The sequence below is a fragment of the Python bivittatus genome, unplaced genomic scaffold, assembly GCF_059951505.1.
Source record: "Python bivittatus isolate LINGU-HERP-01145 unplaced genomic scaffold, Pbiv_v1 ctg000810_np1212, whole genome shotgun sequence".
Classification (NCBI taxonomy): Eukaryota; Metazoa; Chordata; class Lepidosauria; order Squamata; family Pythonidae; genus Python; species Python bivittatus.
This window is the reverse complement of record NW_028277111.1, coordinates 4394600-4416772: the sequence shown is the minus strand read 5'-3', so window position 1 is coordinate 4416772 and position 22173 is coordinate 4394600. Positions and strand designations below refer to the sequence as shown.

The window sequence follows — 22173 nt, the reverse complement described above, 5'->3', positions numbered from 1 at the left end:
TACCACTTCTGGAATGTTATCCATAATCACTGTTTTCTATTGTTCAATTCTCATGTGTAATCAGTGCCTTTTATTGTTTGATTAGTTGCTTTCTGACTTATCACATACACCATATGTATGTATCATTTGTTTCTGTACCCTATAAAAAGACTTGACCCTCCCTTAATAAAAGCCTTTCACTTTGCCTGCAATAATTGTATTATTGTATTGTTGCGTTGGGGTGAAAAAGCCAACCCAGCCCTTTTTTTTTTTTAGATATAAAAAGAAGTTTATTGGGAAAACAGAAATAGAGAAACAACAATGGAAGGCAACACAGAATTGCAAATAAAACCAACTAGCCCAGCTAATTTTGTATTTCCTGCTTGAATCAGCTATTGCGTTTTGGCCACTATTTCAGTGGAAACAAAGTTCCAGTGGCCAAACTGGAGAAAATTATCTAGGACTTTTAAAAAAAGCTTTTGCGTAATTAAAAAAATGGGTTCAATTAGTGGGTCAAAAGGTTTTTTAAAAGAGTTATTTTAATAGAAAAAGGTTGACTAAAATCCTTCCCCAGCAGTAGTTCAAAGAGGTTCTCTCTTCTCCAACCTGAGATCAATAAATAGGAACGCCTCCTCCAAGATGGTTATATAAGACATTTATTCGACATATAAACCCAAAGCTTTTCTTCATACTTCAGGTTAATCAACTAAGTTTTCTTTTCTGGGGAAAGACCTAATATTACTCCTTGTGACGCAAAGCTACCATAATAATGGTAGGGGAAAAAATCACCAAGCTGATCTCAAAGCAGCCCAAATATATCCTAGTTTCAGCCAGTTGAAAGAGACCAGAGGTTCCCGAAACACCGAAAGAAAATTAAGGCACAACTGAACTACTCTTTCTTCTGTTCTTACCCCAGGAATCTGCTGGTTCCAGAGTCTTAATAAAGAGGAGGATCAAAAGAAGAAAAAAAGCAACAACCCAGAGAGGATGAGTTTAAGAGGAAGCTGAAATGAGGAAATCCAGGCTGAGGTCTGAGGTGCTGGGATCGACACCAACCAGCCGAATGCAGGAGCAGAAGCTACAGCTTCACTCCAGTGAGATTTTCCAAGTTACAAGCAGGGGTGGGGCAGTGCTGTGAGTGGCTGCTGGGGCGTATGGATGGGGAAGCGCCTTCAGAGGACACCTCACCCCGATTCTAATCCTATTTTATCCCCTCAGAGCCAAGGGTAACACATTTCAGGACCTTTAGAGCGCCCAGCCTTCCCTCAGCATTTGAGGAGAGAGAGGATTTCCAGAGGACACAAGGAGAGGAGAGAAACCTCCTTTTCCTCCAGTTTCAGAGCCCTCAGGCCACTTGCTGCCCCTCCCCTCCCACGCGACTAAGGGCACTCTGATCACTACTTTGAGGAGCTGCTTCAAGCCCATCCAACCAGGCACCAACAGTGCCACAGTGCGCCTCTTCAGAGACACACCCTGATCTTCAGAGAATGAAGTTTCCTCCCATTTTCTTAGAATGCGGAATAACATGATGCAGGTTTCACCTTTTCCAGGAAATGTAAATCTTATGTGTTTAGGCTTGATACCCAAAGATTTGCCGAGTAAAGATAATAAATCCTGCAAATACGACCTTCACATCAGGAATAGTATGTACTATTCTGCGTTTAGAAAGATCAGTAAATGAAATTATTCTTTTTATCTTAAGAGAGATTGCAAGGACATAAAAGTACATAAAAACAGAACATATTAAATTAATTATGCAAGCAAAATGTATGAAAGACACACATTACCAAATCCTAGACATTCTTTCCTCTCTATCTTAAGAGGGTTGAACCTACTAATCTACCATCAGCTTTTCTATAGTTAAATGAATGCTCCTATCAGCCGACACATTTCTAATTATTTATTGCCAAGTCAAAAAGTCAGCCAGGCCTACACAGTCATTTTTCCTGCACAAATTAAAATTACAGAAACAATGAACTTTTCTACTCTAATTCCTATCTTAAGCTAACTGCTTGTACGCGCTGCCTCCTCTCAGGGAAAATGTCTTGATCCTCAGATCCACAGTAAACAAAACTGTGGGTTATTTTGCATTTTTAAAACTATGCACCTTTTATTTTGGGATTTTGGGTGACATCACATCATAGCAAATGTAAAAATATGTTTCCTCTTCATAGTCAAGGGCTACTCTTTTGCTTTCACCAGAACTGTTGCCCAGGATGATGGGCTCTCCAGATACTGAGATTGTGACAGGAGGCCAACTTAATGGGGGAGGCCATATACTGCTATGTTCACACCCAAGAGAGATTCCTAGCCTGGCCACCTGGACATTCCTCTTTTATCAATCAAGAGAACAACTTTCTCACCAGTCCACAGTGAGTGTGAGAAAGACTCTGTTGTAACAGACTAAGGGATAATAAGGTTCCAAAAGTGACAGGATCCAATTGTTTATACTTCTGTAACTTTATCATATTCTCTTCAATAAATCTTGTTTGAAAAAACCTAGGGAAGATCTTGCTTCTTGTTGAATTGAGCTGCCAACAGCTTGACAATATAGTTTTGCCTCCGTGTGAATCCTTTGATGAGAAGTAAGGTCACTGCTCCATCTAAAGCTTTCCCCACACTCTTTGCATTTATATGGTTTCTCCCCTGTGTGGATTCTTAGATGGTTTGTAAGGGCACTGTTGCTACTGAAGCTTTTTCCACACTCCAGGCATTCATATGGTTTCTCCCCTGTGTGGATCCTTCGATGGTTCGTAAGGGCGCTGCTGCTACTGAAACTCTTTCCACACTGCCTGCATTCATATGGTTTCTCTCCGGTGTGTATCCTTCGATGGTAGGTAATGGCACTGCTACTACTGAAGCTCTTTCCACACTCAATACATTCGTATGGTTTCTCCCCTGTGTGGATTCTTTGATGGTAGGTAAGTGCACTGCTGCTACTGAAGCTCTTCCCACACTCCGTGCATCCGTATGGTTTCTCCCCTGTGTGGATCCTTCGATGATAAGTAATGGCGCTGCTGCTACTGAAGCTCTTTCCACATTCCATACACTTATATGGTTTCTCACCTGTGTGGATTCTTTTATGGATGGTAAAATCATGGTTCAAAATGAAACTCTTTCCACACTCCATACATTTATATGGTTTCTCCCCCGTATGAATCTTTTGATGGCAAGTAAGGTTACTGTTTCTACTGAAGCTCTTTCCACACTCAGTGCATTGATATGGTTTCTCTCCGGTATGGGTTCTTTTATGTGTCATAAGGCTACTGCTCTCACGGAACCTCTTTCCACACTCCAGACATTTATATGGTTTTTCCCCTGTATGTATTCTTTTATGTTTTATAAAAGTATTGTTGAGACTGAAGCTCTTTCCACACTCCATGCATTTATATATTTTCTCTCCAGTGTGGATCCTTTGATGAGATGTAAGAGCACTGTTCTGACGAAAGCTTTTCCCACACTCCGTACATTCATATGGTTTCTCTCCAGTGTGGATCCTCTGATGGAAAGTTAGGGCGCTGTTTTGACGAAAGCTCTTTCCACACTCCAAGCATTTATACGGTTTTTCTCCTGTGTGAATCCTTCGATGGCAATTAAGCTGAGGGCTTGTATTAAAGCTTTTTCCACACTCCATGCATGCAAATGGTTTCTCACCTGTATGGATTCTTTTATGTACTGTAAAATCACTGTTAAAACTGAAGCTTTTTCCACACATCATGCATTTATATGGCTTCTCTCCTGTGTGGATCCTTTGATGGCGAGTAAGAATAGTGTTTCTACTGAAGCTCTTTCCACACTCTGTACATTTATATGGTTTCTCTCCTGTGTGGATTCTTTCATGTGTCATGAGGCTACTGCTCTCACGGAACCTCTTTCCACACTCCACACATTTATATGGTTTCTCCCCTGTGTGGATTCTTTTATGTTTTATAAAAATACTGTGTAGACTAAAGTTTTTTCCACACTCCATACATTTATATGGTTTCTCTACAGTGTGGAACATTTGGTAAGATATAAGGGTACTGTTCTGATATAAATTCTTTCCACCCTCCAAACATTTATATGGTTTCTCTCCTGTGTGGATCCTTTGCTGGCAAGTAAGCTGAAGGTTTGTACTGAAGCTCTTTCTACAATCCATATCTTCAAGTGATTTCTCTCTGGTGTGGGTCCTTTGGTGGGAAGTTAGGGCACCACTCTGACAAAAGCTCTTTCCACACTCCAGGCATTTATATGGTTTCTCTCCTGTATGAATCCTGTGATGGGAAATAAGAGCACCATTCTGACTAAAGCTCTTTCCACACTCTGTGCATTTATATGGTTTTTCACCTGTGTGGATCCTTTGATGGCAAGTAAGGTGAGCACTTTTACTAAAGCTCTTTCCACACTCTGTGCATTTATATGGTTTCTCACCTGTGTGGACTCTTTTATGTACTGTAAGATCGCTGTTTAATCTGAAGCTCTTTCCACATTCCATGCATTTATAGCGTTTTTCACCTGTATGGGTCCTTTGATGGCGAGTAAGAATACTGTTTCTATGGAAGCTCTTTCCACACTCTATGCATTCATATGGTTTCTCCCCTGTGTGGGTCCTTTGATGAAAAATGAGGGCATTGCTGATACTGAAGCTCTTTCCACACTCAGAGCATTTATATGGTTTCTCGCCTGTGTGGATTCTCTTATGTATTGTAAGATCACTGTTCATACTGAAGCTTTTTCCACACTCAGAGCATTTATATGGTTTCTCACCTGTATGGGTCCTTTTATGACGAGTAAGAATACTGTTTCTATGGAAGGTCTTACCACACTCCACACACTTATATGGTTTTTCACCCATGTGGGTCCTTTGATGGAAAGTAAGAGCACTGTTGTTACTAAAGCTCTTCCCACACTCAGAGCATTTATATGGTTTCTTCTCTGTGTGAAATCCTTCAGTGGAAGTATGATGACTGCTCAGACTGAAATTCTTCCCAGATTTTAGAAATATATGTGAATTATTTTTCCTATAGAGTTTTCCATGTAAATTAAGAGGGAAGGAAAGATTGATACTTTCCTCATGCTGTCTGTATTTATATTGTTTCCATTTCATCTGGGTTTTGCAATATTCATCAAACTTATTTTCATCTCTTTTGCCATATCCTGGATGTCTCCCCTTTCTGTTTCTTTTCAGATCTGCCTGGATCAGGAAGTCATGGAATTCAACACAGAGAGGAGGAGATTTCTCCCCTCCATTCTTTGAATAGATTCTGTCTTGCTTTCTTTCTTCCTCTTGATTTTCAATCATCAGTTCTTCCACCTCATGTTTGGTTGCTTGCAACGCCACTGCCCTCGGCTCCTTGTCATGCTCGTTCTCCTGACCATTACCTGCTTCGAGAGAAAAGAAATTCCTGTTATAAATTTTATGCAGAAACTGAGACAGCCATTAGGCAACAGATCCACTAGCTGGACCTGTTAGTTCATAATTGTTAAGATTTTCCCTGTTCTGTCTTTGTATACTTTGATCAAAATTAATAGACCTACAGTAATTACTGTTGAAAAAAATCCTTCTGATGCTTCTTGCCTTTAAAGGAGCTCCTTGCTTTTAAGATCAAACTTTGTTGGCATCTATGGCAGGAAGGGAGGGGGGAATGTTTCTCAGCCTTTACATGAAAGAAATGAGCAACCCTTTTAAGCTATATAATAGTAATATTCTAGCCAGGCTTTCAGAAACAACCTGTGAGTGGAATGTGGAACTTAGTGTTCAAAAATGTGAATTAGAGCCTGTTTAAAAATTAACTAAACAAAGCCAGCCTTCAAAGAACAGCCCCTGTTCAACAAAGATCATGTCTAGCGATAATGAAATCTAAATAAGACAATATAATGAAGGATAAAAGAGGACAGGTTGGAAAATGATTGGAACTATCAATTTAACTATTAGTAGATCTTGCAAAGTTGCATGGTTGAACTTACTAACTTCTTTGTTATATACACCCAATATATAAGTTATATTATTTGTAGGTGGAGTGTAAGAAAAGGGAAGGTTAAAAGAAAACTAAAGGAGATAAGAGAAAGGAAAAGAATTGGGTAACAGTATTGTAGAGTTACCCTTCAATACATGAATTGATACAATTGTTGAAATGGTTATTAGCATATCTGTTGTAAGCAGACTTATGAAAGCATTCTGAGGGTAGAAACTGGGGATATGCCTGTTCTAGGTCCCCTGTTCTTTGTTCAAGGACAGAGGAAAGAAGTGGGGGGGGAGGGCAAGGAGGGGTCAATAAAGGGAAAGAGTCTGGCAGGCCTGGGAAATATTGGAATCAACAACTGCCTGAATTTAAGCTTTCAGGCAAAATGATGCCCTGATCTATTTCAATAAACACAATGAAAAGCAACATTTCAAAATGTACATTTAAGTTTGCAGTGGTCTCTCAATATATGAGGTTTGGAAATATTATCAAACGTACAAGAATTCCAAATTATCTGAAATTATCTGAGTACATGGTGCAATTTAAACCCTTACCATTTTTATGTGATCCCTATTTCACATTTGGCTTGCTATGTATTCAAGAAATTACCTTTCCATGAATTCATGCCCCTGGTCAGGGTCAGATGTAAGATACACATTTGTAAATTAAGCTGCTAGACAGGCCAGAGTCACAAACTCCTCAAGCCATTGACTAACTTGGTCTTGATGAGATTAGAGAGAATGTAGAAGACTCACTTAGGACCATCCTCACTTCCCAGATGGAAAAGGATCCCATCACACATCTAAGGAGGGACCTGCTCATCTCTTCCCTTTCTTAACGCTCAAGGTAATATTCCTTTCCTTTATCCAGATATTCCCTAATAACCTCTGAAAACAAAACACCCTGCCTAAGTATTGAATCTAGGGCAAAGAGGGGCCTTACTGAGAGTAGACACACTCCTAGAAATCTCCAGCATGACCTCCCTGTACAAAGCTTTTTGGCTAGAATCCAGCAGTGCCCACTCCTCCTCTGTGAAATACACAGCCACCTCCTCAAAGGACACGGAGAGCTGAAAGGGAAAGAAAATAATCCTTAGCAGACAGTCCTTCTAAGTTCCTCCCCTTCTTTCACAAATCAGAAAAGCAGAACTTTGCAACAGAGTGAATGCACCTTTTATTGTAAGATAGCTCCATTCAGCTTTGTCTCTGGATGCCCAGCTAGTCACTGCGGTGGAGGGTTCCACAGTGGTGATGCCAGTGCTCTGAGTGTACAAAATGTAGCTTAGCTGCCTCCAGGTTGGAGAATAGAGAAAGCAGAGCTCCATTTGGAGAGCTTCCTACAACGACGCAGCAGAAATCATGTGTGTGTGTGGGGGGGTGAATATTCCCTTCCCCCACCTGCCCGGGTTGAGTAAATTACATGAGTCTTACACAAACTGCATATATATGCTTCTTGTAGGAATTTGCTTCCTACAAGAATTCAGCACTGGAGATGGCTTTGGAAATCCTAACATTCTCACTACTTTCATTTCTCTTTCATACTCTTGCAACAATTATTGTAGCAGCCATTTAGCCCGTGACTATATGGGTTTTTTTTAACATGGGAAATCTGTGCTTCACATAATTAATTTAAATCAAATGTGCCTGTGTATGTCTGTAGCAGTTGGTATAATACCCATATTGCTTCAATCGTCTGGTTTTATTTTTCAATTTGTTTTGCATTCCTGTATAAGCAGAAGAATTTGCTACTTTCACACATGTTGCAGATATATTTGTTACTATGAACTACCACAGACACGGGAAAAGAACTCAACTCTTTCCAGAAATCAATTATATTTCCCATTATAGGCCTCTCTGATTAGCCTATAGGGTTTTGCCTCTCCTCTTTGTATCTCCACAACAGTCTAAAAAGTAGAGCAAGCAGAGTAAATTTGAACCCTCCATACTGCTAAGTGGCCGCGCACTGATTCCTATAACAAGATTTTGAGCCCCCAAACTGTCCCCTGCTCTCTTGAAGCACCTCCTACCTGAGCTGGAGGCCCAGCTGCTGTTTCTGCTCCATCCCAAAGAGGAGACGTTTCAGGGATTTCCATCAATGCCCTTCTGTTCCTGTGAGTGAGGGAAAAGTGGGGGAAACAGGCTATCTGAAGGCCTTGCGAAGAAGCTCTATGAAGACCCTACATATACATACAGACAAGGTTAAGATCTGTTGTAAAAAAGATGATGAGTGGAAGGAGCCTGCCTTCTCAGAAGAAGCCTTCATTGAAACAATGAGATGACCTAAATTGGATGCTCCTCACAGATACTCCTAAAAAGCAGCTGACAGGGATTAAACAGGCCTCCCTTTCCCTCAGGATGTGTTGAGACTGCCTCCATCAATCACTCCTGCACCTGAAAGACCAGTCACTGTTAAAAAAAAAAAAAAAAGAGCCTAATCTATGAACGATTTTCTGAGGAGCATAATGGTACAACTCACCTTGCCTTGGGCCTTTCCATTAATACCTCCCCAGTGTCCTGTTGCCAATCCTGCTCTTCAAACTGATACACCTCGGTGGTTCTGCTCTCTTTGCCTGCCTTACCCTGTTTATGAAATAGCTCTATTCCTTTCTTAATTCTGATTATCCATTCTTTTCCTCTACCCCCTGCTCCCATCTTCAGTGTGTGGTCTTTCTTTGCTTCTAGCTTTACTGAGCTCTGTTTTATCCATTCTTCTTGGAGAATTGTGGTTGGAAAGCTGGGATCTGCTTCGTTTTCCTCTGCCTGCGATGGTGGGCAGCCTGGTGGGCAGCCCACTGGCCAGGCCACTGGGGAATCCAGGACCCGACCCGTAGCATTACCTCCTTCCTTACCTCCCAGGCTTAAATTCTCTTCCGGGCCTCCTTCCCACTCCTGCTCCTCTTGGCTCAGGACGAAGCCTTCGGCCACAGTTAGGCCTGAGTTGCAGCTCTTGACAAAAAGGCAACCTGAGAGGAACATGAAGAAAGGACCAGACTGAGCGAGAGGTGCAATTCGACCGTCTGCGCGAAGCCCCTCCGCGGGCCCCACGTGAGGAGCCGGGAAGGCGGAGGGGCCGGTGGCGGGCTCCTTCCCGACAACCGGACGGGAAGCGCTTTCCCAGCTCCCTGGGTCGCCGCCGGCGCCCAGAGACAGCTGCGGAGCTGCAGCGAAGCGGCCAGGCGGCGCCTCGCTCCTGTTTGACAGCTGGGGGGGAAAGAGTCTCGCCTCCCGCAACTCACCAGCCACTCCTTCGGTCTGCTCGTGAGAAAAGCCGCTGCACCTCGGACTCGGGTCTCCGTCGCGGCGGAACTCCCCGCGGCCCCCAGGTTGCCCGGACGGAGGGGGAGCGAGCGCGTCTTCCTAGAGAGGCATCACTTCCTGCTGCAACCCGTCGGGTCCCGCCCGCAGGGCGACAACTGCTGGCCGAGGTCTCTCGCGCATGCTCTGTTTCATTCGGAAGCTCAGCAGTTGCCCGGACTGCGGTGTTACAAACGGGGCGCGGCGTGGGCTCAGCTGTTGTTCCTGCAGGGAATCGCGGTGGGGCGAGGGTCGGCGGGAGGGAAGTCGTGGTCGCGGACCTCTTCTTGCAAAGCGTTTGCTCTTCCCACGAGCAAAAGCAGCGGGGAAGCGAAGCCCCCAAACTCCCAAAAGGGTTCCCGAGAAATCGGACTTACCGCACTCTCTTCTGACAAGCGGACAGCAGAGAGTGTGGGTGACAACGTGTTATTTTATTTTTTAATCATAGGAATGCTCTGCCACCCTGAACTAACTTGGTCATGTTTTGCTTGCTCCTGGTTTAACTTATGAGAGAGCTTCATTTGAGTAAAAAGAAATGCACATCTTGCCTCAAATAATGATGTAAAGAGAAAAACATGTATTTAACACCCAAAGAGACTTCTGCCTCCAAGGAAGACAGACAGTATTCTTCAAAAAGTCCAATGCTGGCTGGGGAATTCTGGGAGTTGAAGTCCACACCTCTTAAAGTTGCTGAGGTTGAGTAACAGTGCTAAAGGTTTCTAGGAATCTGGCCACTCTGGGTAAGGACCTTCTTTACTTTGGGTCCAGGTCATTGGGGAGGGTCTTTTGTAGTTTGAAGTAATCAGGGAATATCTCCTTGCTGTGAAAAGGAGACATTCTGTTCATCCAAAGCTCTGCTGAGTGGACCCTCTGCTCAGACGCTCAGCGCTGGTGCTTCTGGAGTTCCTGCTACCAGGAGGCCCAGGGGCCCTGGGAGGTTTGCAGCAAACTGTACCAGCTGTGCCATCAGTGGCTGCGGCCAGAGAAGAGCAGCAAGGTGGAGATGCCGGACCTGCTGGTGCTGGAGCAGTTCCTGGCCCTGCTGCCCGCCGAGGTGGAGCGCTGGGTCGGGGAATGCGGGGCGGAGACCTGCTCGCAGGCGGTGGCCCTGGCCGAGGGCTTCCTGCTGAGCCAAGCCGCCGGCGAGGAGGAGCTGCGGGAGAGGCAGGTGAGAGGATTTTGTCCGGGGAGCTGCGAGGGGTGATAATGTGACATGCAATATCTTTAATTCTTTACATGCTTTGGCAGTCTTTTCTGGAATTTATAATACTAGGACATTTCACATTTTATTTAGGAAAAAGGTTCTGTATCCCCATTCAGATAATTCCATAGGAGAAGGGGAAAGACCAAGCCTATTTCATCCCAAGAGAAGAAAATATGAAGCTGCAGTATTGGAGGCAGAGGTCATAAATAAATAAATAAACAAAAAATCTTCTCCTTCTCTTGACTCCTCTCCTTGTTTGCTCCTGGGGTAGAAATTAATGGAAGCAAGTTTTCCTACTAACTGCCCTTGAATCATGTTCTTGCCCAGAAACCTCAACTTCAGAAATAAGTCAGAGTACCATACATCTTTGCCAAACCTTGATATATTGAATAAGATACACACAAACTCAGATGAACAATATAAATCAATTTGCTAATCTATTGTTATGGACAATGTAGCAAAAGATACATGAAAAAATTATGTTCTATGCCTGATAATACTTACAGTCCTCTGGTCAACAGTCACAGGCAAAAAGTATAGAGTCAGCACAGGCTGGGTTGGAGGACTTTCAGCCTGCTCCTTCCCCTGAAGTCCCCTCTGCTGCCAGCCTGAATGGCGGGAGGCCCTTTGGCTGCTCCCATCCCTGAAGATTTTTGGATGTCCACCTGCGCTCCAGTGCAGCTCCAAAGAGAGCACAATATATATAGTACTCCCTCTACAAAGTGACTTTCATTCACAGAGGTTAAATTTCAAGAAGAGTGTGAGTTATTTTCAACCGTGAAAAAGAGAATATTTCACAAAGTACTACTTTGAGCTCTCCATCTGTGCAGAGCTGCAGTCCAATGCAAATCCTCATGCTCTTCTTCGGAGACCTTTGTGTCACTGGAATATTTGATAAAAATCCCTTCCAAATTAAAGTCCAGGAGGTGGGTATGTTAACAAGTCTTTGCAGATGAGGAATCCTCCTTCTCTTTCCTGATACTCACCTGTCTGATTCAGAGTCACAGACCTGCAGTTTCTCTAATTTTCTCTGGATATGGTGGGGAGGCGGGGAGAGACTGGTCTTTCCCAGCCCAGAGACCTCTCAGCTGCAAATGCAGGACTGAACTCCAGGGCCCCAGCAGAGAAGCATCTCCCCACACCAAGACCTGCTCCCTTGAGAAGTGATAGCTGGACCCTCCGGGCCAAGATTTCCTCCCTACCCAGACCTTCTCCTCCCTCATCCACCAGCCCCTTCCCAGATGTCTGCTCTGAGCTGTGGGTGCAGTGGGGCTGCATACAGGTTCAACCCCCAGGGTTAGTTCCAATGCCCAGTAATTCCACCAATCGGTCTCTAAACATGGGGGTGATCTTGTAAGCCCGGAGGTTTATTTACAGCATTGGACTTCCAAATATAATTTCCCAGCAGCAAGACTTTGGGTCTGATGATGAGCCCCAATTCCGGATCAAGGCCTCCGTAGCTCCTGGGTGGCCTGCCAGATGGAGGTTCCCAAGGATTAGAAACCCGTCTGGCTTCTCCTTTCAGTTCCTTGCAACGGGAGCTTGCAAGAGTCGCAGCCTTTCTGCTTTCTCTTCCTCTCGGTCATTCTGGCAGCTTCTACGTTCAGGAACGGGGAAATCCTCACCATCGCGAGGGTTTTAAGTAGGAGCCCAACGCTCCCCGCAAAACCGGGCTCGGCCTCCGCCCGCTGCTCTCTCCCTGCCCCAAGGAAAGCGGCTCCTGCCCGGGGGAAGCGAGAGCTCGGCGGCCCCTGCCTGCGAAGGGCGCTTCCGATTTGCACGGAGGCCTCCGGGGCTGAGCCTCCGGGGAAAGCACGCCGAGGCCCCGCGCACCGCGGCTGTTCGTCGGAGCTCCCCGCGATTCAGGAGAAGAAAAAGCTCCGCCTCCACCATCGGCTGCTGGGCAGATCGCGCACCCGACTCAGCGAAAGCGAAAGTAGATTGGGGGGCTCAAGGAACTGCGCGTGCGTGGAGGAGGGGCTTCCGAAAGGAGAAAGTCGAGATAAACAAAGGAGCCACGTGGTTCTCCAGCCGAGTTGACGACTCTGAGCGAAAGTCCGCCCTGTCTGCGGAACACCCTTCCCCGCCCTCTTCTGAGGACTTTCGGTGCGTTGGACTTAAGGTAGCATTTAATCGAAAGACCCGAGAGAACTATAACATACTGAATTTAAAAGTTGCCTTTAATTAAGAAATTACCTTTAACTGCAGATCTCCTTCAGCTGGCATATATGATAAAATCCATACAGAGCTGAAGACTCAAGCCCGACAGGCAATTAGGGACTGGAAGGAGTGAAGTGTCAAAGCCGCCGATCCCACACCATATAATGAGATAGATGCTCTGGATCTGCCGTTGGCCGCGGGGTGACCAACGGATTGGAGCACGTTTTCACCCGGTGAACATGAGCCGAATCGAGCACAGAATCGAGGAAACTTGATTTCTGTAAGGAAGCAAAGAGACGTGCTCAGGACCAAAATCCAAATTGGGCGTGCCCAGAGGGGTGTCGCCCAAAGGTTTTGTTTTGTTTTTTCATTTCAATCAGCGTGAAACATGCATCACAATTCTTATTGGCTAAAACAAATCAACGGGTGTATTGCATCACGCACATGCGTACTACAACTGTGTACCCCATAATAAGCCCTGAGGGGGGCTCATTAGCATCTCATGTTTACTCCCAGGGGTGTGTTCTTTACTATTGTAATGAGGCAAAGGGTACTATAGTTCAACTTTTAACTCAACACTTCTTCCTTTCTTGGTCACCTATCAAATCAAACCAGAACAAGCAGGAATGACACAGGAAATTCCTAATACACAAACACAACAGTACACAAACAGATTGTCCGGACAGCCCTAATACACAAAAAGCTTGTGCGGAGTGGGGGGGGCAGCACAATGCCCACATATAACATAATGAACTCAAGGGTTGCTGTAAATATGCAGAGAGTTGGGATCAGTTGTGGCTCCTATGGAGTTTAAATCCATCATTTTAACTCTTGCCTTATCTTTTGGTAACATGCTTTTCATATATTGAGTGCAAGCAGGCATACATTGAAATAAAATACATTTAATCACAATCATAAGAACAATGAAAATCAAACAGAAATGAGGATTTGGGCCATCCAAAGTTAGGCAACCATGAAGTTAACCAGGACAAACCCCACAACTCATTCTCACATGGGGTAGGATTCTCAGCAATTGTTTCTTCTGTTTCGTATATACAGTCAGGTTAATACAGCTTGGTAATCCGAGATGGAAATGCAGCAATGGGAACGTCTCATGGCACAAACTCCTCCCTGGGCCGCCAGCAGCATGCCTGAGGCTTGCCTCTCTTGCAGCACCACGGTGCAACAGCTTTTTTATTGTCTCTTTTGAACGGGGTGAAAATGTGGTTTATATGTGGTTTCCCTTCACAATAAGTGACCCTGGGCAGCATACAACAATAAAATAAAACAACAAATATATAAAAACAATCCTTATAAAAATATAACAATTTTTATTAAAAATTAAAATATACAAACCACAAGGCATGGAGTGAGTGAATATATTAACCACAATAGTGGAGCCATTGTGGAATGTCACCAGTTCCCTGAGACCCCCAAGCCTGGGGACATAACCAGGTCTTGAGGGACTTCCAGAATGTTAACTGGGATGGAGCTAACCTGACTTTGGGGGGGGGATGTATCATAAGTTGGGCACCATGGTTATATATTTATATTATAATGTGTGTGTGTGTGTGTGTGACAAGTTATATATAGTTACATACTACAAGATTCCCATACCTACTTAGTCCTGCCCAACACAATCAGCGCTGCTTCTAGTAATTACCATACTATTTTCAAGGTGTTTGCAGAACAGTCTCCTTTTGCTCTGATGGAGATATCCAGTCACAGATATCAAACTGTCTGAGCAAATACTAGCTCACGCAACATCCTGAGTGCTTCCAACATTCAGCTGGGAAGACCTTGGTCTTGAAAGTCAGCATTCAGTACCTCTGGGGCCCCAGAGATTGGATTTTTTTTGTTCTTCTCAATAAGCTTCATTCTCTCTGAGCATAATCCACCAGGCTGGGCTATCCGTACTGTTTCAAGAACACTGCCTGAAGTGGTGGGACTTTCTTTGTGTTCCTCCAATATCCTGAAGGTATCAAAGAAAAAAACTTAGATGTTCTTCCTCCATTCATCTCCAAGTTTGAGCTCTCAAATGGATTTGCACCCTGCTTCCCAGGAAAGACAGCAAAACTGGACTGAGTCTGTCCTTTTCTGGAGCATCCCAGGGGATCCATGGTCACTGACCAAGTGAAAGGCTACAGCCCTAACCAGGGATGAAGGTCTTGGGACAGTGCATTAAGCAAGACAGCCAGCTGGGTGTAGTGGTTAAGGCACTGGACTAGAAAATGGGAGAGCATGAGTTCTAGTCCTCCTTTAAGCCAGCTGGGGAACCCTAGGCCACTCCCTCCCCTCAGCCTACCCCACCTACAGGGTTGTTGTTGTGGGGAAAACCAAAGGAGAGAGCATAATACATGCTGCCCTGAGTTGCCCAAAATAAAGATGGGACTTGAGTTTGGAAAGAGGCTTTCTTTACACCATGACAAGAGCAAGGGCTGAGCTGGGTGTGCCTTAATTCATGCTATCCTATAGCAGGTGGTGACATCTCACCAAAGCTTAATAGGGCAGGATCTGATTCATCTTTGGGTGGGAGACCACCAGGAAATGTCAGGGCTGTAAACTACACTGAGAAGTTGAAAAGTCATTCTCAGACAAGGTAGTGGGGAACTACTTCTATATCATGGTTTGAGACCTTCACTCAAAGCACATTTCTTGATTCATTCTAAATTTTGGGTGGAGATTTTGGAAACCACGAGTCTTCTGAGAAGCCCCTAACCTCTCCTTAAAGCACTGCTTGCCAACCTTGGCAATTTCCAGGCGTGTGCACTTCAACTCCCAGAATTCCACAGCCAGCTTGGCCATTGATGAGAATTCTGGGCGTTGAAGTCCACACCCCTAGAAGTTGCCAAGGTTGGAAAACAAGGCCTTAGAGCCGAAATCAGAATGACAATTCCCTCTTCCCACAAAGGCGTCTGTAGCTTGGCATCTCCAGCTTACTTACCGATACAGCCAGTTAGCACAGCCAGCAGAAGGGCGGCAAGCAGCATTCCTCCCATGCTGAAATACAGAGAGCTCAGAGCTGCAGTGGGAGAAGAGGAAAAGGGATAGGTTCCCTGCTGAAACGTGACTGAAATACCTGGATGGCATCTGCAGCAGATCCTTTTTCCTAATGTTATACTCAATTCTGTATGAAAAAGTCAAATAACTTTATGCTTGTAAGATCAATATCCTAAATTCTGATTAAGATTGATAAAATATGCTTTCTCTTTTCTTGATTACCAAAACCCTAAGTCAGTGTTGTCCAAATGTGGCCACTTTAAGATGAGTGGACTTCAACTCCCAGAATTCCCCAGCCAGCATGGCTGGCTGGGGAATTCTGGGAGTTGAAGTCCACTCATCTTAAAGTGGCCACGTTTGGTCAACACTGCCCTAAGTTATCTAAACAGCAGAATGTCCATCTTTTTAGTTAATCCTGCACAAATATCATGGTATGGAAACAATATAAGGGATCCAGATTTACAGCAATATAATATCCGAGGACCTCTGGGTGCAAGCAAAGATCAAACAAGTGGCTTTTCCCTTCAGCAGCGAAGGAGTTACTGGACCAGGTCAACCCCAATTAAGACAAGCACAGATACAAAGGCTACTTTCCTTATAGGGAATTGACATGGGAGGGGGGAGAGTGTTTAGGCAAAGGAAAATGGATGGGGTGGGGAGGCTTTTTAGGAAAAGAGAAAAAAAAATGAGAGCACTTATTTTAAAAATTCATACACACATTAACCCACATTAAACCTTTGCTCCTCTTCCTCTTTTGATTCCTAATAAAGTGAATGGCCAGCACATTTCCCAGCAGAGGAAGAGCAGAAGGGAGGGGGTGTTGCACATGCTCCTCCCAGGTTCGGCTTATGGTCACTCCCTTACACACTCACAGCCTATTGAGGCACAGGGATCTTGTCAGCCCCCCTTGCTTTCTACCTGGGTTTTCCAGATCGGTGCGGCTGAAGCAGACACACAGCCCTGGTCAACAGCCGGGAAATAATTAGGGATATCCGCAAATCACTTCCAACCGAACACTGAGGCACAAGAGGTTCTTTGGAATACACGGAGACCCAGAGAATTTAAAGTAACAGCAAAACTTTACTGGTTGCAAGGCAATTTGCTCTCTCTCTCTCTCTCTCTCTCTCTCTCTCTCTCTCACACACACACACACACACACATAGTCTCATCCAGGCTTACCCACCTCCTTCCCAACTAGGCTGCCAGGCACTGGCTAGAAGGACGAAGCCTCCAAGTCTGGATCCAAAGGTGACTCAGACGACTCCAAGTGGCTGGGCTTTGGGACCCCTTTTATCCCCGAAAGTCCTTGCCTTGTTGATTCACAAGTCTGGCAGTTGTTGATGGGATTGGGGTTTCCATGTGCTCAGGCCCAACTTTCTTTTTCTGGTTCAGGTCACATTTTTCCTTTGTTTTTTCCTTAACAACTTCCTTCCTTCTTATCTACCTCCCCAAAGGGATCTTATAGACAGGTTTCCTGGCTTTTGTCCTCTCTGCTTACTGCTTCATCTTTAGGTTATGGCAGCTTCAGCCCAGTCTCACAGGGGCATTGTTCTGCCTTGGGGAGAAACTGAAGAATTTGACCTAGTCAGTACATGAACAGGAGACCACTAAGTTTACACTGGGAAGTCAAAAAAACAACAGTGGCAAACTCTTTCCAAACAGGAAATCTATATGGGAGGGTCTATGTAGTCGCTAGAAGTTGAGCTCAATTTTACGTAGACGTTACCTTTGTCACAGCAGTTGGCACTTAGCCTACCCTAGCTGATCTTGGACAAGCTAAACTGTGATTGACCAACTTAGTGCTTGGATGGGAGGCCACCAGGAGACCCCCAAGGTTTAGGTTACAGTACGTTGGGAAACTCTCTTGGAAGAAGTGATGGCAAGCTGCTGCCATACTATCACCAGGGAAAATTAGGAAAATCTACTTCTACATGTTGCAAATGTTTAGCCACTCACTCATTTCCTCCTTCCAGGCCAAGACCAGGGGCTCCTGCAAGCCATCATGCTCCAGGTGACACCGAAAGAGGTCCCTCTCCTTGGGGTCGATCTCAATGCTGAGCCAGACGTAATAGGTCTCATCTGAGTTGGGGGCCACATTCCTACGGACGGTCTCGTACTTCCAGACCTCTCCGTCCCTCCTCCAGGTGGCACTGATCTCCCTGGGGTAGAAGCCGTAGGCCTGGCAGATGGGGGTCTCCACGTTGCCACTAACCGCCTTGTGGGTCACCTTCCCCACTGGGGGCTCTGCAAAAACAGCAACACCACAACTCACAGGATCTCTAGGATTCCTGGCAAGGTAATTTAATAGCAGGAAAGACTTCTTGTGGACAACTCTTCTGAATCAGTAGGACCCTCACAGATGGGGGCATTGAAGATCTTTGGATTTATTTTGGAAAGGGATACATACACTCCTGGGGTAAAGTCTCCATTGTGAACAAAATAATCATAATGTTTAGCAGATTCATAACACCAGGCTGCCAAAACTGCATTTTTAAACATTGTTCTAGATGGAAATCAGGAAGAGACTCATCTTTTGGTTCTGCCCTAAATGCAGGACATAGGAATTATACGGTATTTTGCTTTGCAAAATTTCCTCATTTAAATAGAGCTGGATCTTGCAGCCTTGATCTCTTGCTTTGTTACTTTCATTTTCTTTATCTGTGAAGACCTTATTTTGGGGGGCTTTGAATATTATTTTCCCACTGTTCTTCTGTAATCTGAGGTGGGATACTCCCAGATCTCTGTCTGCCAAGTGCACAAAGAATGGCTTGGCTATGTGGGGCAGAAATAATATGGGGAGGGGGAGAGGAAGGAGCCTACACAAAAACTGCCCAATGGAGCCCCCCTTTGCCACTCACCTGTCCTCTGCAGCGCCTCCTTCCTGTAGGACAGGTATCTCTGCAGCCGCTTAATGCAGGTCTCCTCCAGGAAGTCTTTGTTCCTCTGGGACCACCCCAGGTCACTATCCCACTCCTCCTTGACCTTCTCGGCCTGCGGCTGAGCTGCCACCTATCTGAGGGTCTCCTTGTTGAAGCTGATTAAGCCCCTCCCATCATAGCCATAGTGTAAAAACCCTCCTTGGCTTCCATCTTTTCTGAGCTCACAGCCCAACATCACCTGCCAGATGTGAAGCCCTGAAAGAAACGGGGGGAGGGGGGTGAGAAAGGTCCAGGATTCCTCTCCCTAGACACCCTCCAGCTACCATTAGAGTCTACCCCCCAATCCCACCTGGGGAGGGAAATCAGATTTCTCCATCCCCTCTTTATCCCACAGGGAGGAAAGTCTTTTAGTGATCAGAGGGTGCAATTAACCCTTTTTGGGTGGGGCCAGTGCATGAAAAATTTCTAGCTGAGGGAGAAGGAAAGAAAACCTCCCCATTACGCCCCCTGCAGCCATGGGAGGCCAAAGGTGGCCGTGCCTCTGCTCACCTCCAGTCTGGGGGCTGAATTTTGATAACTTCTCCAGATCAGCCCTGAAGACCCACTCAAGGGCCAGAAAGGTCTCCTTCTCTTCCTCCTCCATCCAGGGCACAGAGGCTCCATCATCCTGGTGAGGCTGTCATAGCGAGTGATGGGCTATGGTAGCATCCACGTAGCCCCTAATGAAGAGCTGGCTGGGCTCTTGCAGGTAGAAGTAGCACAGGGAGTGTGAGAGGGAGCCTGGAAAGGAAAGAGGGTGAAGGGCCGAATTAGGGGCTCTGCACTGCAGCTCCACCCCCTCCAACATTTTGTTGTCACGCAGCAGCCCCTCAACACGTGGGCCGCCCTCTCTCTGCTCTGCTTGGGAAGGTTCATGCCTTAGAACCCCAGGAGGGAGCCCCGGCAGCTCTTGGCCACAGCTGGGCAGGGCCACATCTGGTGAGGGTCCCTGGGGCCCTCCGGATTCCACGCAGTTGCTTGTGGGCCTGACTCCCATTTGACCCCACATGCCAACTGCTGGAGGGCCAGCAGGACAGGAGCTGCTCCGAGCGGAGACTTCGCTGCTCCTGGAAGCGCAACACACCGGGAAGAAAGCGCCCTCCATCACCCTCCTGGCCTGCAGGCGACTGTGAGATTCTCTGACGGCGGAGCTCGACTGCAAGGGCGTCGCCCCCTGCCCGGCCAGGCGGGGGGAAGAGGGAGAGGAGGCAGGCGAGACGGGCTGAACGTTCTCCTTTCACTTTCGGTTGTCTCACAAATACAAATGCGAATTGATTACAAATCAAATCCTAAAACTCCTTAACCGGGGCTCAGCGAAGCGCGAGGGTAGGAAGAAGTTTCCTTGAGGGAAAGAGCTGGGGAGGGGAGGGGAGGGGAGGGGGAGAGACCCACCCGGGACAAGCGCTCCCCGCTTTCTGCTTCCTCCCTCCCAGCTGGCAGATCCTGCCAGGGACTCACCGCAGCAGCCCCGCGGCACGAAGCCCCCCAGCGCTGCCCCCAGCAGCAGGAGGGGCGCCTGGCGCGGCCACATCACCCTCCGACCGCTCGCCCCTTTGCACCACCCTCTGAAGAGACCCCGCTCCGCCCCGGAAAGCATCGCTCTCCGCCCCCTGAAATTTTCAGATTCAAATCTGTCAGAAGCCTCGCAGTTAATTAACCATTTTGCTAGCTAGCTTGCTTCAGTTCTGCCATTCCAAAGAAAAGGCGGCGGGGGCGGGAGGTAGAGCTAGAGAAAACCGTTACACGTGGATGCTGTTATCCGTCTCTCAGGAATGCCAGGGTCGTACCAGCGGGAGACCAGGAGAGACCCAGGGAAAGGCGCAAGAGGGACTGTGAGTTGAAGGGGGGGGGCGGTATTAGAGAAAAAGTAGTTAAGTAGAGTTTGGCACGCGGGGGCTTTTAGTTTCAGCAATGCTTTCGAGGATGCGCGCTGCCTCTCAATAAATTAATCTTTCTTTGAACTTCTCCAGGTTTCAAGGGAGTCACTTTGTTGGGTATTAAGACTTGCAGGTTCTCACAGTCTGCCTATTTTGCATGTTTTCCGGGGCCCTGGCGGAGAAATGGGGAGGGGGAGTCCCAGTCCGAGGCTGCCCACAACACACAGTGGTCCCCTTAAGATGATCGCCAGCCGAGTTCAGCGCGCGAAGGAGCTGGTTGCGCGCGTTGTGCGAGCGCGGCCACCGCGCGCCCTCCTGGCTCATCCTCTCGGCGAGGCCCCTCGGGCGACCCCTCCCTCCCCGCGCGGCTGCCGCGGATCTCTGGGCAGAAGCTGGTTGTGGCTTCCCGGGGCTGATTTATCTCTCTTCTCTTCTTCTTCTCTCTGAGGACTCCGGAGACATCCTGGGGGATTCCTTGAGGGGAAATAGGGATTTGAAGTCTATTTCTTTACTGGATAATGACTCTTTCACACTACTGGAACCTTTTCTTCTCCTGACCCGGCCCTTTCCCTCCTTTCCCTTTTAGAGGCTTCCGTTCTTTCCTTTTCCTTTCCCCCTCTTTTCCTTTACTGCCCCTCCTCAGTTCAGCTGATCCACTCCTTTGATTGCCCCAGAACCACCATCTCCCCTCTGGGCTGGGGGAGGCTTGCCTGGGCCAAAGCCCCCCAAGGCCTTCTGAGAGGGAGGGAGGGAGGGAAGGAGGGAGGGGTGTAAGCTCAGACTGGCTCTGGCCCTCCATGAGGTCTAGCTCCTTCTCCCAGAATTAAATTGCAGAGGGCGACCCATGTCTCTACATGAACAAACAGTCCTGTGGGGCAGGGCGGGGGGAATGAGAGTCAGAGAGAAAGAAGGGGTTTATGTGTGTGTGTGTGTGTGTGTGTGTGTATCTGTGTGTGTGTAAAATATTTTGCGCAGGTGTACACAACAAAATGGGGAAATCACATGCTGGTTTGATGCTTATCATGCAGGAGTGAGATCTGAAAAAAAGAGAAACAGGAAAACAGGATGATCAGCTGGAAGATCCCCAGAAGCTTAGACTGCTGGGAAGGGTTGTGCCTGGGGCTGCCCCTGGAGGCTGTCTAGAGACTCCCAGGTGCCCAGAAAGACAGGTCCCCTGGCCCTCCTGGAAGCACTCAAGTGAGATGACCAGGTGTGCAAACCGCACATGGGGAAGGAAAGGAAATCTTGAGGCAGGGGCTCCCTGGCCCTTGGAAGGAGGCCACGGGTGTCAGGATCTGCGCAAGCTAGCAATCAAAGCATAATTAAAATGTAGAATAGTGATGCATAGTTGACAGGGTTAAACGTTAGAGTGGTTAATTGTAGGCCCACTTGCTTGTTCCTGCCATAAAAGTCAGGAGACAAGAGGAATGAAAACATCCAGAGCCAGGTGCAACCATTATCTTGGCAGAGGCCCCAACAAGATCAAGCAGTCATGAGACCAGGAGAAAGGCACGAAGCGGGAAAGTGGTGGTGGGGGGGGGGTTTAAAAGGAAAGCTTTAGGTTGGGGAAAATTAGACTCAACAATCTATAGATGCTGTATGCTGCTTCTTAATACAGAAATCTTTGATGGAACCAAATAGAGTCCAGAAGATTTACTGAAATTGGGAACTGAGTGTGCAGACTCTGACAACAGGACTCCTCCAAGCCAGTCCCTTGTTGCAGAGGCTGTTTCTGTGGCGGGGGGGGGGGGATTTCCTTCCAAGGCCCTTTAAATGATGCCCGACTTTCTCCAAAGCTCC

The 22173-nt window shown here is 46.7% G+C and overlaps 1 protein-coding gene, 1 long non-coding RNA gene and 1 pseudogene across 6 annotated transcripts; 1 reads left to right on the top strand and 2 right to left on the bottom strand.

The window, feature by feature from the left end:
* Nucleotides 1–253: 253 nt before the first annotated feature.
* Nucleotides 254–9300, bottom strand: LOC103058179 (uncharacterized). 3 transcript variants are annotated; one of them, XM_088129357.1, is made up of 5 exons: nt 9157–9300; nt 8770–8883; nt 7948–8029; nt 6864–6990; nt 254–5340 (listed from the first exon to the last, which is right to left on the bottom strand). In XM_088129357.1, exons 3-5 carry the CDS (start codon nt 8011–8013, stop codon nt 2444–2446), a joined length of 3090 nt encoding a protein of 1029 aa, XP_087985483.1. In that variant the 5' UTR covers nt 8014–8029; nt 8770–8883; nt 9157–9300; the 3' UTR covers nt 254–2443. The 3 variants fall into 3 exon arrangements, with proteins under 3 accessions (XP_087985483.1, XP_087985484.1, XP_087985485.1); XM_088129358.1 differs by having other exon boundaries at nt 254–5343; nt 9157–9299; XM_088129359.1 differs by lacking the exon at nt 7948–8029 and having other exon boundaries at nt 254–5343; nt 9157–9299.
* LOC112541897 (uncharacterized) lies at nt 8975–10638 on the top strand. 2 transcript variants are annotated; one of them, XR_015793656.1, is made up of 4 exons: nt 8975–9345; nt 9663–9954; nt 10045–10382; nt 10509–10638. It is a non-coding gene; the product is annotated as an uncharacterized LOC112541897 (long non-coding RNA). The 2 variants fall into 2 exon arrangements; XR_015793655.1 differs by lacking the exon at nt 8975–9345 and having other exon boundaries at nt 9457–9954.
* On the bottom strand, nt 10605–20048 carry LOC103058642 (major histocompatibility complex class I-related protein 1-like; annotated as a pseudogene). The gene is made up of 6 exons (XR_015793640.1): nt 19955–20048; nt 19007–19237; nt 18437–18712; nt 17535–17822; nt 15523–15600; nt 10605–12856 (listed from the first exon to the last, which is right to left on the bottom strand). The product of XR_015793640.1 is annotated as a major histocompatibility complex class I-related protein 1-like (transcript).
* Nucleotides 20049–22173: the final 2125 nt, after the last annotated feature.

What these genes read in the sequence shown, in the direction of transcription:
- LOC103058179 (XM_088129358.1), bottom strand. Translation starts at nt 8,013, where the DNA reads ATGGAAATCCCTGAAACGTCTCCTCTTTGGGATGGAGCAGAAACAGCA. An exon ending in CAGCTGGGCCTCCAGCTCAG is followed by an intron (nt 6,991 to 7,947) that starts GTAGGAGGTGCT and finishes TTTCCCTTTCAG; the next exon opens with CTCTCCGTGTCCTTTGAGGA. An exon ending in TAGGAGTGTGTCTACTCTCA is followed by an intron (nt 5,344 to 6,863) that starts GTAAGGCCCCTC and finishes TTTCTCTCGAAG; the next exon opens with CAGGTAATGGTCAGGAGAAC.